This window comes from Zootoca vivipara, chromosome 11 (assembly GCF_965207765.1).
Source record: "Zootoca vivipara chromosome 11, rZooViv2.hap1.1, whole genome shotgun sequence".
Lineage (NCBI taxonomy): Eukaryota > Metazoa > Chordata > Lepidosauria > Squamata > Lacertidae > Zootoca > Zootoca vivipara.
Genome location: NC_142594.1, coordinates 51,415,399 through 51,438,338, shown reverse-complemented (window position 1 = coordinate 51,438,338; position 22,940 = coordinate 51,415,399). Strand labels below are relative to the sequence as shown.

The window sequence follows — 22,940 nt, the reverse complement described above, 5'->3', positions numbered from 1 at the left end:
CGTAGATTAACACCTACGATTGTTTACTGTCTTCTTAACCGAAGCCAGTGGCAGTAGTAAGAATATTGGAATTTACACCCCAATATTCTAACATATGCCTGCCTGATGTCCATCGGCGGGGAATTCCAGTGCATAGGTGCTGCTACACTAAAATACTGATATTATTATTGTTGTTGTTGTTATTATTATTATTATTATTATTATTATTATTATTATTATTATTTGTATACCGCCCTATACCTGCAGGTCTCACAGGAAAAAAGTATCACACATTACAGTGGTACCTTAGTTCTCAAACGCCATGGTTCTCAAACGCCGAAAACCCAGAAGTAAGTGTTCTGGTTTTCAAACGTTTTTTGGAAGCTGAACACCCGATGCGGCTGTCGGCTATTGTTTCCAGGGCACTTGCACCAATCAGAAGTTGTGTCTTGGTTTCTGAACATTTTGGAAGTCAAACGGATTTCCGGAATGGATTAAGTTTGGCGCTTTTGTTTTTGCTATTTATTTTGCGTTTTTGTTTTTGAGGCCTTTTCGGTTAATTTGTTTTTGTTACTGTGTGGAACCCTGTTCATGTGGGATATGTCAGTCAAATCCAACATTCTAAGAAAGGACCAACTGCCACTATGTATCAGTTAGTTTGGTCAGTTGGTCAGTTAGGCTTCTGTTTATAGAAGTGTTAAGAAGCAAATGCTCTGAGGGAGTCTTTTTAGGACTCACTAATATCATATATATAAGGTAAAAGGTAAAGGGACCCCTGACCATTAGGTCCAGTCGTGACCGACTCTGGGGTTGCGGCGCTCATCTCGCATTATTGGCCGAGGGAACCGGCGTACAACTTCCAGGTCATGTGGCCAGCATGACAAAGTCGCTTCTGGCGAACCAGAGCAGCACACGGAAACGCCGTTTACCTTCCCGCTGTAGCGGTCCCTATTTATCTACTTACACTTTGACGTGCTTTCAATCCGTCACAGGGATTCGAACCGCTGACCTTCTGATCAGCAAGCCCTAGGCTCTGTGGTTTAACCCACAGTGCCACCTGCGTCCCTCTTTACCTAATATCATATATATAGTTTATATCTATTGTAACCTAAGTATGTACTCAATGAATCTGACAGTAAACTATATTGTTATCATTCAGATTCATGTGTAATTATTCTTTCAAGAGGGACAAAAGGGATTAACAACCAAGAAGGCAGGAAGGACTCAAACGAGTCAGCAATCCGCTTGCTGCTGTGTAAATTCAATAAGGAAACGTTTAGCCCTGCTATATTATATATAAACGTTCCTACAGTTCAGCTACTGATTGATTGATTGTGTGACTGAGGAAATGGATAAAAGCCCCCCATCCAAACAATGACTATCATCAGTGCAGGGAAGAAGAAAAAGTAATTTTAATTTTGATAATCTACAATACTGTAGATGATACAATACTACAATACTGGAATGGACTAATCACTAATCTGTTTTGCCTTACTTTCTATGGGAAAGCACACACCTTGGTTTTGGAACACTTTGGTTTTGGAACGGACTTAAGTTTGAGAACCAAGGTACCACTGTATTATAGATGTGGGAAGGATATTAAGTGGCACCTATAAAAGTGCCTATTCCATACTTTTATCTATCATCTACTGTATCTATCTATCATTTATCATCTATCATCTATATATATCATCTATCATCTATCTATCTATCATCTATCTATCTATCATCTATCATTTATTGATCCTGACTAATCTATCCTGACTAATCAGTTGATTAGAAGTTTTCTGTTGCTTACTCTAAAATTGATCACCTTTGATTGAGCTCAAATCAATCTCCTGCCCTCACACCGTCTCTCTCACTGATTTAGGAAATCCCATTCTGTAATAAAGATTGTCCATAGCCCTCTTCAGATGTTCAAAATAGCACATGAGGATTCATGTGAAGCTGATTTACACCATGTCAAACTGCTCTTCTCTCTCCAAGGCACAAACTTGTCATGACGCAGGGCTCCAACTCCCCATCCTCAGGGGACAAACCATGGGTTCAGAGGACATCTTGGACTGGGAAAAGGATTTGTCTCCCAGAGCCTTCAGCCTTCAATGACCCTGAGCTTCTTGAAAGGCCCTAGAGATGCCACGAGGCCAGTGCCTCTCCATCCTGAACAGATCGCAATGCCTTCTTAAGGATCCAGAGATCCCAGCAAAGAGGCCATACCCTGGCCCTTCCCCATGCCATGACAACAACTCCCAAAACAGGTTGTGTCCCTTTAAAGGGGGTGGAGAAGCTAACTCCCATCAGATGCCAAGGAAGTAAACAACTATCTGACGTTTAGAAGACATCTGAAGGCAGCCCCGTTTAGGGAAGTTTTTAATGTTTGGTTCTATTTTTAATATTCCGTTGGGAGCCGCCCAGAGTGGCTGGGGGAACCCAGCCACATGGGTGGGGTATAAATAAATTATTATTATTATTATTGTTGTTGTTGTTGTTGTTGTTGTTATTATTGCCTAGAAGGAACTATGGTCCTACTTACCATTTGTCTGAATTTTCTTTTTCTCTTTTTGATACAATTTATTAATTTTATAATAACAAAAAACAAAAAAATGCACACACATTACAATCAAATATTTAAACCATTAATCTTAATTGACTTCCCTCCACTCCCCCTCCTAGTTCCATTTTTGTATACTTATTCATGCACGTCCATATAATCTTATATTCTTAACCGTCCATTTTTAAAACCTCATTCATCTTGCTACAAGTAACTTTTCGAAGTTCAACCAACGTAGAAACTTATACACAAAGCTTACCTAATATGCAATAACATTTCTCCTTTAAAAAAAATATCAACGTCCTTTTTCTTCCTTGGATTTCAAATTATCTTATATGTCAGTATTCGGTTTTGCCAGTCTTCTTTGGCTTTGGCTTCTTCCTTCTGTAAAGATGGACTGGTCTTGGCCTGACCTCCACTTTCAGATACAGGGGCCAAGTCTATAAGTCCATCAAACCCTATACATCTCAGTATCATAACTTTTTCTGGAGCAACACTAAACTGCTTTGTGTGGCTACCAGCTGAGCTTCACTTGGAGCTCTCCATGGTGCTACTATCCATCCTGCTCCTTTGGCTTGTGAACCTCTACTTCCTCTAAACTTGCTCAGCTCGAACTTGATCTCTGCTAGACTTGACATTGTTTACTGGATCCTGACCTGGGACTTGCAGCGCATGATCTTGGGCCCTGGAATTTGTTCCTGTATCTGTGCACTAGTAAGTCTTTGATGGATCTAGTCCTCCTGAGGCCAATCAATGGAAACTCACTGCAGCCTGGTATGTTCCAAAGTATGTGCCAGTGCCTGCGTATCATCCTTATAACCCTGTCTGCAGTATTATACTACGGGGCATATCAGGAGAGCGAGTTTGTCTTTTACAGCCCTTTTCTCCCAGCCTGCGACGCTTAAGGAAAAGCGGAGAGAGAGGCAGAGCGTGCACGGGGCGGAGGAGGAGGGGGGAGGGTGTTGCGAGCGGAGCGGGCGGTGCAATCGCGGGGCTGAGTGTCCCCGTTCCCCCGAAAAGCCCGCGAGGGGCCTCTTTCCCTGCATGGACTCACCCAAGCCAGGACTCTCCTGGGCTGCCACCGGCGCTGCTCCTCCGTCGCTGCTCCGCCTCCTCCTCCCGTTCTAGCACCCGTTAATTTAACGGGCTTCACGATACTAGTTTACAGATAAATTACAAACAGATAAAAACATTGGCAGGATTATTTAACAACCTGCAGTATTATAAGAGTCTATATTTAAAGAAGATGAACAAATGAGCAAATTAAGTTAATTTGGATTTGCAGAAGATATTAAAAACAGATTTAAAGAACTGCAGGTTTTGAAATGTCAAAATGAATGTAAAATGTAAAATTTGTGAAATGTATAAAACTAGTGAAACGCATAAACTTGAAAAGAATGAATGAATGAATGAATGAATGAGGGGGGGAATAGAATTCCCCTCGGTGCCCAAAGATTGATAGAGGAGCTGGGATGTGTGCGGACTACAGGGTTAGGGCTTGCACTCAAGCCCCTTCCCACTTTAAACCCACATGTAGCAAGCTTGAAGGCGACTAAAATTAAACACCAGATTTAATCATGCCAAGCATTATATTGAGTTATCAAATGCAAATTCAGCACACACCGTTACAGCCAGTTGGTAGCATACTGGGAAAACAAGGACAAAACTGTGGGTTCTCTTTGCCCTTCTGATCGCCCCCATCGGAATTGTATACAGCCGGATGTGCAGAGATTATGCAAAGTATGCCCATTTGCATACATTGAATCATTTAGGCTGCATCAGCTAGTCAGTGGGGAGTGCTAAGGCATTATGTGGGGCACAGAACCCCCCCAAACCAGTAGGAATCCTCTGCCTCGGCATAACTGACCGAGCTCAGATTATGGGGCTTGACACGGCATTGCCCCTCAAAGGGAACCGTTCCAAAGCCTATTACAAAAGAGGTGAGTCATTTAAACGGGTTTTATTGCCACGACGCTGAAGACTAGGGCCTGATTTATAGACCGATCGGGCTGTCAGAGAGACATTAAGTCCCGGAATTTGCTCTTGCTGTTGAATAAAATGTACATCATAAAGCGCAGCTCACAAAGGGAGCTGATTTAATTCTTCTCTTTCTTATATTGTTGCCGAATGTGCTGACAGAACACTCTGTGCTGCATAGAGCAAATAATTAGGGATGTGTAGAATTTCGGGAGGAGATCAAAACCTCTCCTTCCTTCTGAATGCCTTTGAATTCCTAGGAAGAACATTGATGCTTGAACACTGTCTTCTACCACTCCAACTGCCCTCCTTTGTTGGACTCTGCAGACATTTTATTTTGTTTTGTTTTGTTTTGGAAAAACAGTCGCACTGAAAAAGTGTGCATGGATGTGGTACGGTGGACAGAGTCACCGTCAATGGGTGGTGACCTGAGAAAGCGCAGTGTGGGAAGATGATACTGTTCACCACCATGCCAGATGTAGGTGAATACTGTTAACGACTGGATGCCGTTAAACTACAGAATTCACTCCCACAATCTATAATTATGCCCACTAACTCTGCTGGCTTTAAAAGAGGGTTTTACAAATTCATGGAGGGTGAGGCTGTTGATAGCTATTGATGGCTATTGATGCCTCTGAATACTGGTGTGTTATTGTCCTTGGGTATTGCTTGCGGGTTTCCCATGAACATCTGTGTGAGTGCCTGGAGGTGGTTGGAGGATGGATGGTGGCTAACAGATTGAGGCTGAATCCTGACAAGTACTGTTTGGGGGGATAGGGGGTGGGCTGGTGGGTGGGGGTGGAGGACTCCCTGGTCCTGAATGGTGTAACTGTGACCCTAAAGGACCAGGTGTGCAGCCTGGGAGTCGTTTTGGACTCACAGCTGTCCATGGAGGCGCAGGTCAATTCTGTGTCCAGAGCAGCTATCTATCAGCTCCATCTGGTACGCAGGCTGAGACCCTACCTGCCCACAGACTGTCTCGCCAGAGTGGTGCATACTCTAGTTATCTTCCACTTGGACTACTGCAATGCACTTTTCATGGGGCTACCTTTGAAGGTGACATGGAAACTGCAACTAATCCAGAATGCAGCAGCCAGACTGGTGACTGGGAGTGGCCGCTGAGACCATATAACACTGGTCCTGAAAGACCTACATTGGCTCCCAGTACATTTCCGAGCACAATTCAAAGTGTTGGTGCTGACCTTTCAAGCCCCAAAGGGCCTTGGCCCAGTATACCTGAAGGAGCGTCTCCACCCCCATTGTTCTCCCTAAACACCGAGGTCCAGCTCCGAGGGCCTTCTGGTGGCTCCCTCACTGTGAGAAGTGAAGCTACAGGGAACCAGGCAGAGGGCCTTCTCGGTAGTGGCGCCTGCACTGTGGAATGCCCTCCCATCAGATGTCAAGGAAATAAACAACTATCTGACGTTTAGAAGACACTGGGGTCAGTTGGGTGGCGGGGGGGGGGGCTGTAGTGGCTGCTGGGTGATCAGGGGTGGGCTTCTGGGCCACATGGGAGCCTGAGGGCGGCACGACAGTTGCTATCTGACTTTTAGAAGACATCTGAAGGCACCCCTGTATAGAGAAGTTTTTAAATGTTTCATGTTTTTAATATTCTGTTGGGAGCCACCCAGAGTGGCTGGGGAAACCCAGCCAAATGGGCAGGGCATTATTTATTTATTTATTTATTTATTTATTTATTTATTTATTTGGTTGGTTGGTTGGTTGGTTGGTTGGCCAGTCTGAGAACAGGATGCTAGAGTAGCTCTTCAAATATCTCCAGGAGAGGAAATAGAATAGCCATCTTCAAATATCTCAAGGCCTGTCCCATGGAAGATGGAGAAAGCTTGTTTTCTCCTGCTCTGGAGGGCAGGACAAAACAATGGCTTCAAGTTGCGAGAAAAGAGATTCCAACTAAACATTAGGAAGAACTTTCTGATAGTGAGAGCTGTTGGGCAGTGGAACAGACTCCCTCAGGAGGTTAAGGGCTCTGCTTCCTTGGAGGTTTTTAAGCAGATGTTGGATGGCGATCTGGCATGGATGATCTAGTTGAGATTCCTGAATTTCAGGGGGTTGGACTGGAAAACCCTTGGGGGTCACTTCCAATCCTACTGTCCTGTGATTCTCCAATACTAGATTGGTTCTTCCTATATTCTTACTCCTTGGATGCCTAAGGAGGAGGCTGCAAAGAATCACATCCAAAGCAATGTTTTCATACACTCCTAGATCACACACATGATTTCTATTCACCAGTCAAAGGACGACAGCAATCTTAATAATTGCAACCCAATGTCATCATCCTGAACCAATCCCAATCAGATCAGCCTTCATCATGATATTATGTGATTACATAAAATCATTTTTCAATGTCTTTCTTTATTAAGACTTTGACTAACTTTCCTATTCATTAAATGCCTCCAATAGCCTCTTTCATCTATCTACAAAACAATTGAAGATTTATCACAACTGCCATGCGGAGCCGATTCTCTCTTCGTACATAGATTCTAAAAGTTCTGTGTGTGTTTTCTGGAACAGATATCCACTGCATACAGTACTAGTTCTGTACTGTATAAAGAAAGGAAGGCAAAGGCTTTTCAGTTTAGCTAGGACATAAACTCAAAAGAAAATGGGATCATCAAAAGGATACAATTTTATGACATTTTAATTTTCTCTGTCAGCTGCAGCCTGGAACCCAAACACTGCAAACCTGGAAATAAGTGTTCCGGTTTGTGAACTTTTTCCAGAAGCCAAACGTGATCCGTTTTGAGTGTTACGCTTCCGATTTGAGTGCTGCGCTGAGGTCTGTCTGTTTTGCTATTTATTTTGCGTTTTGGTTTTTGCGGCTCTTTTTTGTTTTGTTTTTGTGACTGTGTGGAACCCAGTTCAGCTACGGATTGATTGATTGATTGATTGATTGTGTGACTGCAGTGCGTTGTTTATTGCTTTTATTTTATGGACCAATGGTCGTATTAGATAGTAAAATTCATGTTAAATTACTGTTTTAGGAGTTGTTTTTAAAAGTCTGGAATGGATTAATCCATTTTGCATTACTTTCTATGGGAAAGCACACCTTGGTTTTGGAACACTTTGGTTTTGGTACAGACTTCCGGAACAGATTAAGTCTGAGAACCGAGGTACCACTGTATTGCCACCTGGAGCATCAGAGAACATGTCTCCTCCATCTTCTGCAGGACTGCCCTTCAAATGATTGAAAACCACTTTTATGTCTTCCCCATAATCTTCTCCAGGCTAAGCATATCCAGCTCCTTCAACTGTTCCTCATATGGCTTGGTTTCCAGACCAGTCATCCTCCAGAGGTCATGTTCCACAGGACCCTGATTCACCAAGGTCTCTGTGTCTTCCTCCAGTTACCTGAGATCCTGAATCCAAAGATGCTGAGGCCTTTGTTGAACAAGACATGTGCTTGACCAGTGAGCTAGGACCCTTCCTCCTAGGTAGCATCCAACAGTTCTCCAGAAGGAGTTTCTTCCAGGGGAGGCACAGGAAGGAAGCCTTTGGTACAACCCTGAAGTCCAGTCACACACACACACCATGGCTTCTTTCATCTCAGATCACTATTCTTGCTTTCCCGAACCATCAAAGTTTTTCCCACTCAGCTCCATCAGATGCCTGTTGATCACAACTAAAGCGAATATATAGTCAACTCTTCTGATAGTGCCTTGAATTCAGTTGCTGCCTTCTGATAGCCAATGCCAGCTTCTACAGGTACAGTTTGCATCAGCTAAGCATGTTTACTCAGAAACAAGCCTTACTGAGTTCAATGGGTTTTACTCTCAATGAAGTTTGCACAGCCTTGTTATTTCAAAACCAGTTGCTTCCAGTATCCTTTTTTTATTTATCTTTCCAAACATATTTTTCAACTTGAGTACTGGAGCATTGATTGAAGTTTGTTCAGCCACAAAACTTTGCCTTCACTCACAAAGAAGTGTTCAAGGTTGAAGGATCACCTGTAACGCGTCTTTTCTTTGTTGTGAACAGAGTACCCCAAATATAAACAATCCACAAAAAATTGTGGTTAGGTCACAAGCTCACCTAGATTTTGATTCTGCAGCTGTGGAGATGTTTCAAATAGCAGAGTAATTTCAGTTTTATACTGGTGTAAAAGAACAGATGAATTCTAATCTTGGAAGAAGAGGGCATTGCATTATGATCTGCAATACTGTTTCTTCCTCTTTCAGATATGTAAATCTTCTCTTGGTTCCTTTGTGGCTATATATTTATAAGCATAGTCTTTGCTTTGCTTAGCTTTTGATTTCTTTGTTCTCTAGAATTCTCTGTTGTGATTGTACTTCCCAGACCACAAATCGTTTTTTTATTATTATTGCAACTTGTGCTGGGAGTATAATTCTTAGCTCTCTTGAAAAAAACAAACCACAAAAGCATAAATTTCATTATTCTGTAGAAAGTTTTAATATTTAGCAAAGTAGACGTTCAGTTGTTTTTGTTTTATATTTTGGCATCTTGCTAACAGTGAGTTTCTCTTTTTGATTGGAAAAGCTCAAGAAAATGAAAAGTGTTTTTGATTCAATTCCTCTTTCTTTCTTTCTTTCTTTCTTTCTTTCTTTCTTTCTTTCTTTCTGAAGTTTGGACAAAAGTTTGGCTTTGTTTTTGCACTTACTTATATATCAATGTAGCCGCTCACACTTTCTTGCTTTACTAATGACATCTGCTTTCGTTGACCAAAATTGATCCCAACCAAGAAAATAAGCAAAGAGAGAGACTGATGGATTGGTGCATTAATTTCATGCTATTGGCAGGAGCGGACCTTGGTAATATACTGCCGTGTGTGAGGCGAACATTTGACACTCTCTCTGCAGCCCTTGCAGCGCTGGGTAAAAAAGGCATGCGCTTTGGGGAAGTGATGTGAAGCTCTGGCAGGGAGTGAACTTTCCAGATAGATGCAGTACAATCACATTACATGCATTTACCTTGTGCTATTTCAATCTTGCGTGGTTGAAGGCCAGCTGGTTGGAACCGTGTGTGTTAAATGCAAGCAAGGCAGAGAGGAGAGCTTAAAGGGTTTCCCAGTGTAGAAAGAGTTTTTGAGCTCTCTGACTTACTGGGGGGTGGCATTGTGGCAAGGCCTGCTCTGTGTGCCAGTTCTGGGATGCTATCGCCGAAGAATTTATGCCCTTGAATTATGGTGCTGGAGGAGACTCTTGAGAGTCCCATGGACTGCAAGAAGATCAAACCTATCCATTCTGAAGGAAATCAGCCCTGAGCGCTCACTGGAAGGACAGATCGTGAAGCTGAGGCTCCAATACTTTGGCTACCACATGAGAAGAGGAGACACCCTGGAAAAGACCCTGACGTTGGGAAAGATGGAGGGCACTAGGAGAAGGGGACGACAGAGGACGAGATGGTTGGACAGTGTTCTCGAAGCTACGAACATGAGTTTGACCAAACTGTGGGAGGCAGTGCAAGACAGGAGTGCCTGGCGTGCTATGGTCTATGGGGTCACGAAGAGTCGGACACGACTAAACAACTACAAATCATTGTGGGAATGTTCAGGGAGGCAGGATAGGATATATTGTTTATTAACTAGCAAGTTCATTCACATTCCCCTTTTAAATGCACAGTGGATAACTGGTTGCAGGCTTGTGTAAGCCTCTCACTATTAGGTTCCTGGTAAATTCCTTATATCTCTCTTAAAAGAAAAAAAACACTGCCACAATCTTGTGTATAAAGTATATAAAAGAAGTTTACTCACATTCAGTTCACAGTTGGATCCCTGAAGGCCGACTTTGTTACATGTGGATCTATCCCATATGGGGGATCTATCCCCCATATGGGGATAATCCCAGTGCCCTCTGTTGGCTGGAAGCCAACACAGCATCTCTAGCTAAAAAGCTGCTCCAACGATGGAGGAAGTCAAAGAGAGAGAGAAAGTGCTGCATGCCTTGTCCTTTTGTTACCTGGACACGTAAGGTCACGCCTACCTCTAGTCACATGCAAAGGAAGTATGTCCCAGCCAGGAGGAAACAGGAAGTTTTTGACTGGTTGGACCAAACATTCCCCTGCATGTCCACTCTAGGAAAACAAGGAATGTTGTACTTGACTGCTACTTACATGTCACATCCCACAATCATGGTACCATCCGAGTTCCTGCGGGATCTCGTGTGAGCATCCCTAGGCTTCCAGAGTTTGTTAAAACTTGCTGAGAATTGAAACTCTCTGAGGCCAGAGTTCCTTAAGGAGGAGAATCTATTGTGTGTACACAGCATCAGAGAGATGGAACCTGGGGACCTTTCCCTGATGCAAAAGCCTTGCAGTTCTGATATTATTCATTAATGCCTCCCACTGACCACACACACGGTGTGGATTACTATGCAACTGAACAATCTGAATTCCAGCAGCCCGTAGTTCTTCCTCTTCTTTCCTCTGCTTTCCAGCACTAAGTGAACATTCTTCAATTAGAGCCAGTCCCACAGTCCTACATGGGCACAGCAATTTGATTTTTCAAAGGAGGCCAGGGACGCAGAATCTATAATATAACTTTCATCTTTAGAAAGAAAATTAGGCATGAACACTGCAGATGGAAATGTTGTTTCAGGGAGGTGTTGCATAAAGGATTTCATTCGTCTTCAAAGTGGATTCCTTTTTTTCTTTTTCTTGCTTGATGATTAATTTCCCTTTCCCTGCAAGAGATATTTTGCATTCCTAGGCTTTGTTGTGGCTCTGCACCCTCCTTGAGCATCTTAACCTGGCCAGAATGTGTCCTTGAATTATGATGGCCTGGACGGAGAGGCGTGGACATCCAGGAACTTCTGTGTGGCTGGAATACCGCCTACAAAACAGAAATAAGAGTTAAATAGGTTGTTATGCCCACCTTTGCCTCTTGCCACCACTGGCTGTGGCCCCCAGAAGGATTTAGACGTTGGAATGTGGCCCTCACACTGAAAGGAACACTTCCCAAGCCCTGCTATATCGGAACATGTGGCCTATCCTCAAATGTTTGATCAGAACCCAACGTCAGAAAAGCTATTTGGTGTATTCCCAACAATAATCACTCCTTAGCAAATATTATCTCCCAGATCAGGGTGTACATCGATTACGCAGACTGCGAGATCTTGCTTGATCAAGAGAAAAAATCCAGCTTCTTCTTCTTTCGTGATCACCCACGACCCTGAGATTAAGAGTCTCGTGCTCTGCCACTGAGCTACTTCCTCTCTGCTTGGAACCTGTAGCTTCTTCTCCTTTGGCGGTCACTCATAGATGAGTAGGTTTGTCTTGCATGAACACGGTTTTAACAGTGAGTCCATAAGTGACTGTGGAGGCCAATTCTGGATCCACATGTCCTTCCACAGTGGGGACATAGGTTTCCGGGCAGGAATTGATCACGGTGAGGATTTGCCAAATGTACCTGCCTCTTAGCACGTTTCTCCCTTGCGTCCTGAGTTCGAGTGTCTTCAAAGCCCATGACACCTTTGGTAAAGGCTGTTCTCCAATTGGAGCACTCATAGGCCAGTGTTTCCCAGTTGTCAGTGTTTATACTACATTTCTTTAGATTTGCCTTGAGAGAGTCTTAAACCTCTTTTGTTGACCACCAGAATTACACTTTCCATTTTTAAGTTCAGAATAGAGTAGTTGCTTTGGAAGACAATAATCAGGCACCCACACAACATGACCAGTCCAATGAAGCTGATGTTGAAGAATCATTGCTTCAACACTGGTGATCTTTGCTTCTTCCAGTCCACTGGCATTAGTTCGCCTGTCTTCCCAAGTGATGTGTAAAAAATTTCAGAGACACCGTTGATGGAATCTTTTGAGGAGTTGGAGATGGCATTTATATCAACATCCTCTAATGCTCTTTCTGACAGTTTTTCGTTTCCCCCTTCCAACGCCTGAGTCACGCTGAGGCAGCCCAACCAAGGCAGGAGATGATCACCAGACTTTCACATCAAATGCCATGGTTTTGATTCAGACCATGCGTTGGTTGTATGGAACTCCTACTGAAATCAATGGGCCTTATCTTATGTCATAACCGGCCTGTCCCACTGATTTCAGCGGGGACTAAATTCAACTAACTTAGCCTGCATCCAACCCAATATGAACAAGTGGCTGCAGGTATGCATTGAGTTTCACACTGCACAGAGTATATCTTGCAAACTGCCATGAGATCTTGTGATGATGGGAGGTATAATAAATCTAATAAATAATAAATAATAAAATATGGCACGCCCTCTGGAGGGCATTGATCTGGTCTTCACAGGTGATGTATTCATAGGTATTTAAGGACCACACTCAGAACTATAGGATTCTAGAAGCCCCCTAGTTGGTAAAAAAAACACAATTTTTATTTATTGAAGTACATTATTAAATACACACACACACACATGAAGGAATGAATGAATCTTTATTTGCATCAGCCATTGGCCGTATATATTTGTTGGATTTTTTGAATAGTCAAGTTACTTTAGAGCATAGCTGCCAAGTTATCCCTTTTTTACAGGGATTTTCCCTTATGCTGAATAGGCTTCCTCGCAAGAAAAGTGAAAACTTGGCAGCTATGCTTTAGAGCCGGTCTAATGTAAATACTGTCTGTTTAAGAGAAACAGGTGCGGGTGTTTCTGTTAATTGCTCACAGGCGTGGGCTCTGCTTTTTGTATATAAGGCTCTGCCAGAAAGCCTTCTGTATCTCTTAGTTAGATCTTTCAGTTTGATTCATCTCTAAGTAGATCACTCTCTCAGTTCTTCTCAGTTTAAGAGATTCCCAGTTGAATCTTAGTATAAGAGTTGCTTAGTTATAATGCTAGTTTGCTGTTAATTCTCGGGTAGTTTAATGGGAGTTTTGTGGGAGTTTGAGGGAGGTTTGGAATGTGGGAGAAAGCATTTATCTTTAGTTTAAAGTCTCTTTAGATTCAGTTTGTTTTGAGACTTCCGGTTTTACCGCAACAGCGTTCGGCCACGCTCCGTGAGGGCTCTGAGCCGCGGGGTGTCTGCAGGAGATCTAGGGGGGTGGCAGAAGGCTAACTGCCCTCCCAAATTAAGGGGCAGAAGGCGATTCAGCCCCGAGAAGGTCGGCGGTGCCTAAGAGAGCTCCTGGCATCCCTCGCCTTCGGGCTGAGGAGGGGGGGAGTCCCGGGCACTAAGACGCCAAAAGCAAGTATCCTGCAGAAAGCCGTGCTACCGACGCAGTAAAAGACGGTAAAATCTCTTTTTACTTCAGCTTGAATTTGTACCGGAGCGAGGAGTTAACTAAAAGGGGAACGTGGATACACCCCTCCCTTGGAAAAAGAGAACTTAAAATTTAAAGGAGGAAGGAGGAGGCGGCTAAAGTAACGCGGATATAAGCGAAGGGGGGGCGAATACGATCAAAGAAAGCCGTTTTAAAACAAGTCAGAAACGCTGCCGGAGAAGTAAGAAATTAACCCGTAAGAAGCGAAAGATAAGGAGAATTTTTCAGAGAAGTTTGCCCGTGCACTGGGAGGGAAAATACGTACCATGAAGGACTGTGTCAGCCAAACGTTTAACCCAGGGAAAGCCGCTTGATTAGTACTGCGAAAGGAGGAGACAGAGAAAAACCTTAGAAACTATAAAAGTGAGACGCTGGTGAACTGTAAAAGCAAAAGTGGATAGAAATAGCGAAGGGAAAAAAAAGTAAAAAAATGGCGTCTGATTAAAACATACAATGACTGTGCAAAGTAGCTGAGCAAAGAAGGCGGAAGTGAGGGAGAAAGTGGAGCAAGGAGAGGTAAAGAAAGAAAAGGACCCTAAGGAAAGAAAGAAGGCGGGTGCGCCACCTAGCGGCCGGAGGAATAATAGCAACGCCATATAAAGCAAGGAGAGGTAAAGAAGGAAAAGGACTTCAAGGAAAGAAGGGAGGCGGGAGCGCCACCTAGCGGCTGGAGGAATAATAATAACATTATTTAAATAAGCCTAAAGAAGCGCCACCGTGTGGCTAAAAATAAGAAGTGCAGCTCCAAATCTATTTTTCTGTCTATCAAAAACAAACAAAATGCCAAATGACTCTAAAATGAAAAAAACTATTGGTGCAACAGGAAGCTCCCAACAAAGACGGACCTCAATGGCGGATCACGAAATGGATTTGAAAGAATTGATTTGGAGTCTGAAGGAAGACATGGGAGAAGTGAAAAAAGATCTCGCCGAAATTAAGAAAGAGATGAGTGACAGAGTCAAAACATTAGAGGATAAAGTAGAAAAGCTGGAAGAAAAAGCTGACTGTGATATAAAAGACAAAGAAGAAATAAAGTGCCACATGAAGGAACTTGATGAGAAGAGTTTGGAAACAACAAGAGTAATAGAAGAACTAAAATTGAGAATACAAGAAATGGAAAACACAATAAAGAAAATGACCAAAGAAAAAAAAGACAATAAGAAAGAAATAGAAAAAGCAAAAAAAGACATGGAAAAACAAATGATGATACAAGAGGCACAAATGGATGCGTTGGCCATGATGCAAATGAAGTTAAGGGAAAAGACATTAAGATTTAGGAATATTCCGGAAATGGAAAATGAGAACACCGAAAAAAGGATTGCCGCAGAAATAGCAAAATGGCTAGGATTGGACGAAGCAGGAATTGAAAAACAAATTGAAAAAGCATTTAGAGTAAACTCGCAGAAAGCAAGAGCAAATAATTGGCCCATGGACTGCCTTGTCACATTTAAATCGAGCTGGCTAGTAGAGAAGATCTTGCAAACAAAAGGAAAGAAAAAATTAAGAATGGAAGGTACAGAGACTGTAATACTGAAAGAGATCCCACCACGTTTAATACAAAAGAGACAGAAATACCAATTCTTAACAAAACACCTGAAAGCGAAGAAAATAATCTTCCGATGGGAGTACCCAGAAGGATTATCTTTTTTCTACAAGGGAAGAAGGAGAAAATTTGAGAACGTGGGGGAGGCAGATATCTTTTGGAGGAAGTACTGGCAAGAACTAGGGGGGGACAGAGCAAGACAGATTGAGGAAGAAGAGCAGAGAAGAAAAGAGGAAGAAAACATCCAGTCCAGCTCAGGAGAAGAGGAAGATGAAGATGAGGACAACGGGGAAGGGGAGGAAGGCGTAGAAGAAGAGGGGGCCAAGGAACAGGGGGAGATAGAATGAAGGTTAAAATTAAAGAAGGGAAAAAGTAGTAATGTAATAGAGGGGTATTCTTTCCTTTCTTTCTATGATCTCCAGAGGATGAATTTGAATTGTATCTCCCGAAAATGAACCTTCTTTTTGCTAAATACTTTACATTACTTTATTTTTTATATAACCAAAAGGAATTTTATATTAATTATATTGATTCTCCAATCTTTTATTTCCTTAATAAAGTGTAATAAATTGAAGCAGAATGAAATTAAAATTATTTTCATGGAACATAAATGGCTTAAATGATAAAAAGAAAAGGAATAAAGTGGGACATATATTGAAGAAATTAAATTGTGATATAGCCTGTCTACAAGAGACACATGTAAACAAAAAACATGAAAGGGTCTTGGTAAATCCAAGTTTGGGGAAGGAATTCATTTCGACCGATGTAAAAAAGAAAAGAGGGGTGGTATTATATATAAAAGGAAAGTGGGAACCCAAAATAGTATGGAAAGATAAAGAGGGAAGGATAATAATGGTAGAAATATTGGTAGAGGGGGAAAAGTGGCTGATAGTTGGGTTATATGCGCCAAATGGGAGCAAAATTAATTTTTTTGAAACAATGGAAGAGAAATTATGGGAACATATGGATAAGCATATAGTATTAATGGGGGATTTCAATGGAATAGTGAACCCAGAATTAGACAAATCAACAAATAAGATTAAAAAAAGAGAAAACAAATTACCAAAAAATTTTGCCGAAATGGTGGAGAATCTACAATTAGTGGATGCATGGAGATACAAATATCCAATAAAAAAGGAGTTTACATATTATTCGGCAATTCATAATTCGGCCAGTAGAATTGATGCGATTTGGATAAGCAAAAATTTAACTATAAGATTGGGGAAAGTGGAAATCCAAGCAAAAACAATATCAGACCATAACCCAGTGGTAACAATACTGGAAGAACAAGAAAAAGTAATTAATAAAAGATGGAGATTAAATGTATTCCTACTAAGGAATGAGAAAGTTGTCCAGGGAGCCAAGGAATTAATGAAAGAATATTTTGAAATTAATTGTAATGGGGAAGTGGATTTAGGTACAGTGTGGGAGGCTGGGAAAGCGGTAGTGAGGGGGTATTTTATAAAACAAAATAAATTAGACAGAATAAAAAGAGAAGAAAAAAAATCAAAATTAATGGAGGAAATTAAAAGAAAGGAGAAGATATTATATAGAACTGGAAAGAAAGAAGTAAACCAAGAGATACAGATCTTGCGGTCAGAGTATGAAAAATTGCTAGAAGAAGAAGTAAATAGACATGTAGAACTATGGAAATACAGGAACTTTGAATGGGCCAACAAACCAGGAAAGCTTCTGGCTTGGCAACTTAAGAAAAGAAGGGATGAAAAATTAATAAATAGAATAAGAGTAGAAAATAAAATCATTGAAAAGCCACAAGAAATAAGAAAAATATTTGAAAAGTATTACACCAATCTTTATCAAAAAGAGGAAATAAATGAACAGGATGCCACCGAGTATATAAGAAAATACAGACTCCCAAAAATTCCCCAAGAAAAAATAAATTTGCTAAATGAACCATTTACAGAAAAGGAAATTAAGGAAGTGATACAAAAAATGAAAAAAGGGAAATCACCAGGGCCAGATGGCATTCCATTAGAATATTATAAAGAGTTAGAAGAAATTATAATAACCCCCTTAAAACAATTAATGAATGAATTACCAAATAAGGGAAATATCCCAGAAAGCTGGAGGGAAGCAACAATAACATTGCTTCCAAAACCAAATTTGAATTTAGAATTACCAAATAATTATAGGCCCATATCATTATTAAATTGCGATTACAAAATTTATGCGGGAGTATTGGCTAAAAGACTAAATTTAATTTTAGGTGAAATGATACATGAAAATCAGGCGGGATTCATTAAAGGGAGACAAATAAGAGATAATATTAGAAACGTAATTAATATTTTAGAATATTTGGAGAGTGATAGAAGTAAAGAGGGCGGAATCCTATCGATAGATGCAGAGAAGGCATTCGATAATGTTTCATGGTGTTTTTTGGAGAAGGTATTGCAGGAATTAGAATTAGGGGACAAATTAACCAAAGCAATTGGAATTATATATAAAAAACAAATTGCAAGAATTGTGATTAATGGAAAATTGACAGGAAAGATAGAAATATATAAAGGGACCAGACAGGGATGCCCACTGTCCCCCTTATTATTCATAATAATATTAGAAACTTTAATGAAAAATATAAGAGAGGACAATGAAATTGAGGGGATCAAAGTTGGGAAAAACAGATATAAGGCGCGAGCCTTTGCCGATGACCTAATAATAACGACCGAGAACCCGTTAGAGTGCATTCCAAAGGCAATTAAGAAAATAGATGAATTCGGAAAATTGGCAGGATTCAAAATAAATTATAAAAAAAGCGGAATGCTGGTAAAAAATCTGGAAGAGGAAGACAAAATAAGGTTACAGGAGTTAACAGGAATTGAAATAATGAAAAAAATAAAGTATCTAGGGATACAAATGACGCCAAAAAATATTGATTTGTACCAAGAGAATTACGAAAGAATCTGGAAAGAAGTAAAACAAAAATTAGGGATGTGGACAAAATTAAAACTCTCAATTTTGGGAAGAATTTCAGTTATAAAAATGATTGTATTACCCAAGTTAATGTTTTTGTTTCAAAATTTGCCGATTTTAGGGGGGCGGGTAAATTGTTTCAACGAGTGGCGAAAAGAAATAACAAAATTTGTGTGGGACGGAAAAAAACCCAGAATAAAGTATAAAATTTTAACAGATGCAAAAGAAAGAGGGGGATTAGGTTTACCAAATTTGGAAATATATCACGATGCGGCAGGATTGGTCTGGGCAAAAGATTGGATAGAATTAAAAAACAATTTGGTGTTAGATTTAGAGGGAGTGGGACTCGGATTCGGATGGCATAAATACCTAATGAAAGAAAAAATGGAAAATCATAATTGCTTCATGGAAAATATAATTAGAAAGTCAATATATAAAATTTGGAAAAAATACCACAAAATTTTAGAACCCAAAACACCATGGTGGACGTCGCCATTCGAAATTGAAGCCGTAAGAAAAATTAATATGAAAACAAAATGGCCGACATATGAGGAGATTTTGGAAAAGAAAGATGGAAAATGGAGTTTAAAAGATTATGAGAAAATAAAAAATCATTGCAATGTGTGGCTACAATATTACCAGATAAGGCAAAGATACCAATTGGATTGCAAATTAGGATTCGAAAATGAAATGTCAAAATTTGGGAAAATTATATTAGGAGGAAAAGGAAAATATATAAAAAATTTATATCAATTGATTCTAGAATGGGAAACAAAAGATGAATTAACAAAAGAAACGATGATCAGATGGGCACAAGATTTTGGGAAAGTAATAACAATAGAAAAATGGGAAAATTTATGGAAGCGGGATTTAAGATTAGTGACAAATTATGATTTGAAAGAAAATTTTTACAAAATGCAATACAGGTGGTATTTGACGCCTTCTAAATTATCCAAAATGTATAAAGGTATAAGCAATATTTGTTGGCGGTGCCAAGAAGAACCTGGAAACCAATTACATATATGGTGGAAATGTAAAAAAATTAGAAAATTTTGGGATGAAATATATAATGAATTAAAAAAAATTCTAAAATACCCCTTCAAAAAAGATCCAGAGATGTTCCTGTTAGGGATAATAAGTGATGAAGTAAAAATAAAGGATAAAGTATTAATAATGCATGCAACAGTCGCCAGCAGAACATTAATCGCAAAGAATTGGAAAAGTAAAATAATACCGACAAAAGAAGAATGGCTGGAAAAATTGATAAATTATCAAAATTTGACAATTAGGGCCGAGAGAGCAAAAGGAGTGAAAGAAGAAAGATTAGTAAAAGATTGGAATCTATTTAAACAATACCAGAAAAAATTAATAGAAAGAACCACTCTTCTAGCGGATATATAAAAGACACAGGATAAGAACAAGAGGAAAAGATAGGAGAAAAGGTACGTATAAGGAATATAAGGAAAAGCAAAAGACCAGAGCTAAGGGGGAACTGGAAGTCAGCTTTTAGAGGGGGGAAGGGGGAGGGGGTATCGGAGGAAAGAAAAGGGAATGCTTTTTATTTTAAGGATTTATTTATAATTTATGATTTTGTTATCAAATTTATGTTAAAGTTTGGTTTCCTTAAGTTCATTCAAGATTAAGTTTGTATTATTTATCAGCTTTTTTATTTTTTCTTGAATTCTGTTTGTTGATTAAGATTATGATTATATTTATTTATTTGTTATTTGTTATTATTTGTTATTGTTCTTTCGTTATCATTTGTAAATGTTTTTAAATTTCAATAAAGTTTAATTATCTATTATTTAAAAAAAAAAAAATAGATTCAGTTTGTTTTTCAGTTAAAGAAACCCAACCGTTTGTATTTTCATCTGCATACTTTTACAAGTGTGCAGCTAGTAAGGGGTTTCATATAAGGGAGATAATACCCTACGCTCTTGGTGGTGTTTTCTTAGCCAGGTCAACTTCTGACTGTGTATACTCTGCCTGAAGCGTACTTTAAAGGGCCGCTGTAAAACTGGGATATATGATTTAGGTTAAGCAGGTTTCAATATCCAGTTTTCTCCAATATTATTATTATTATATATATTATTTTTCAATAAGAATTACAGTCCTTCAGTCTTGTTTTATCGGCTGCAAACTAATCTTAAACCAACAAATCAGCTAGAGTGGACCTGTGTAAAAAGGAAGGTCCTCAGGAGGCATCTACAGCACAGAAATGCAGCTGCCTGTCTCATTGCCAAGGAGATGGATTTCCATGATGCTGGTGCAGCCATGTTGTCAAGGCCTTGTTGTCAGGAACCGCTGAATGGTCTGGCAGCACCAGCAAGGCCTCATCAACTGAGCTCAGGGACCAGGTGGGCATCACTGGGGTAAGGCAACCTCTAAAGTGACCTAGTCCTGAGTTATTTAAGCTTTTGTAAAAGGAAAGACAAGGAGGACCCTGCTGGACCACCACAAAGGCCTGTCTAGTCCAGCAGCCTGTCCTCACATTGGCCAACGGGTGGGAACCCCACAAGTTGGAACCTGAATGCAACAGCAGTGTCCCCACTTGTAATTCCTAACAAGTGGTAGTCAGACAATTCTGCTTCTGACAGTGGTAATAGATTATAGCCATCTTAACTAACAGCCATGGGAAGCTTTATTTATTTACAGTGGAAGCTTTACTTATTTACAGTGGTACCTCGGTTTAAGTACACAATTGGTTCCAGAAGACCGTACTTAACCTGAAGCGTACTTAACCTGAAGTGAACTTTCCCATTGAAAGTAATGGAAAGTGGATTAATCCGTTCCAGGCGGTCCGCGGAGTACTTAAACGAAGCGTACTTAACCTGAAGCAAACTTTCCCATTGAAAGTAATGGAAAGTGGATTAATCTGTTCCAGACGGGTCCGCGGAGTACTCAACCTGAAGTGTACTTAACCTGAAGCGAACTTTCCCATTGAAAGTAATGGAAAGTGGATTAATCCGTTCCAGACGGGTCCGCGGAGTACTTAAACTGAAAGTACTCAAACCGAAGCGTACTTAAACCGAGGTACGACTGTATTGCATTTTACAGACCCTCCAAGTGCCCCTATTTCCCAGGGACACTCCTGGATTTACAGAAGCCATCTTGGTTTCTGATTTGATCCCAGAATGTCCCACTTTTCCTTAGGACGTCCCTCTTTTAATCGGAGAAATGTTGGGGGCTATGCATTTATAACCCCACCTCACCTCCAAGGTAGGTGTACAAGATTCTCTCCCCCCCCTTCCCATTTTATCACCACAACAACCCTGTGAGGTGAGTTAGGCTGAGGGACAGTGACTGGCCCCAGGCCACCAGGTGTTCTTCACAGCCAAGTAGAGATTTGAACCCTGGTCTCCCAGGTCCTGGTCCAACATACTAACCATTGGTTTTGTCCAATCCTCTGCTAGAGCCATCCAAGATGGCGACACTCGCTGTGTCTTCTGAAAGTGAATTCCATCTTTCAGCTGTGTGCTGGTGAAGTACTTTCTCTTGTTTGTCCTGAATCTCTGAAGACATTGAACTCGGCAGCTGGTGCAGTCCTTTCAACAAAGGTGTTCCTTGTTGAAAGGAGTCTGCCCCACAGAGCAACCTAGCTCCGGCGTAAATATGTGCTGTGCGAAAAGTACTCGTAGTTTTCCTGGCGGTTAGGAAGCCAAATCTGTTTCAAGTCCAGGCAATTTGCAATCACAACAACATCTTTCTATAAGTAGTTGCCTTGGGGTCAACCAACCACCTGCCCTTAAGCTGGAAAAGCACACTTTTAATTGCCGGCATTTGTTCCCGAGGCAAATGTTATCAACTCGGCCAATCTATCACTGCTATCTTTACACAGGCTCGCTGTCATGCATGGTTGAAGGTGGATTACATTTTTCATCTTAATTGAGGTGGCTGGATATGTAACCCTTGTCAAAAAATAAAAAATAATTGGCATGTACCCCGCACCCTCGCCTCACCCGATCATAATTAGATTATTCCTCAGGGGCTGAATTGCAAGATACGCCGATGTCATTTTAAAGTACACAGTTCTGGATTTGCATCGCTCTCTGAATATATCCCTGAGATGGTGTTGAAATCAGCACTGACCATCTAGGTGTGGCCACAGACAATTGGGCCAGAGTTGCTCCATCTGTTGGCTTTCCATCTCTCGGGGGAATTTCACTAGTGAGGATGGAGGGTGGGTGGCAAGAATTCACCTCCAACAACAGGTTCAAAGCAGCATCCCAGAGCCCCCACAATGCATTGTCTTCAATGCTGTGCAGATAAAATCACTTGCAGCCATTCCAAACCTGGCATGCCTCTTTGCTTGGAGGTCCTTAACTCGAAGCAGCAGCGGACATATGTTTTGGAGGCCCTGAAGCTTGAAGTGTTATAGGGGCCCCTTTCACAACCAGCAATGAGTTTTGGATAACCACTGTTATCTTCTCCAATGGGCTTGGTCCACAACAGGTCACCACACATTGACATCTGTGCTACTGACTCTCAAACTTTGTTGAAATACAGTGGTACTCACCTCACAGAGAGTTTGTTGTGGGGGAGGAAGGGAAAGGAGAATGTTAGCTGCTTTGAGACTCCTTCGGGTAGTGATAAAGCGGGATATCAAATCCAAACTACTACTACTCCTCCTCCTCCTCTTCTTCTTCTTCTTCTTCTTCTCAAACTTAATCCATTCCGGATGTCCGTTCCGAAACCAAAGCGTTCCAAAACCAAGGTGTGCTTTTCCATAGAAAGTAATACAAAATGGATGAATCCATTCCAGA

The 22,940-nt window shown here is 40.9% G+C and overlaps 2 protein-coding genes across 3 annotated transcripts in view; both read left to right on the top strand.

Moving 5' to 3' along the window:
- CRHR2 (corticotropin releasing hormone receptor 2) overlaps positions 1–22,940 on the top strand; it is a 176,087-nt gene that overhangs the window by 86,874 nt on the left and 66,273 nt on the right. The window lies entirely within an intron of this gene.
- LOC148684313 (uncharacterized) lies at positions 13,128–15,820 on the top strand. The gene has a single exon (XM_088653844.1). The coding sequence runs from the start codon at positions 14,484–14,486 to the stop codon at positions 15,591–15,593; it is 1,110 nt and encodes a 369-aa protein (XP_088509970.1). The 5' UTR covers positions 13,128–14,483; the 3' UTR covers positions 15,594–15,820.

Excerpts from the sequence above, each read along its gene's own strand:
- LOC148684313 (XM_088653844.1), top strand. The coding sequence starts at position 14,484 with ATGCCAAATGACTCTAAAATGAAAAAAACTATTGGTGCAACAGGAAGC.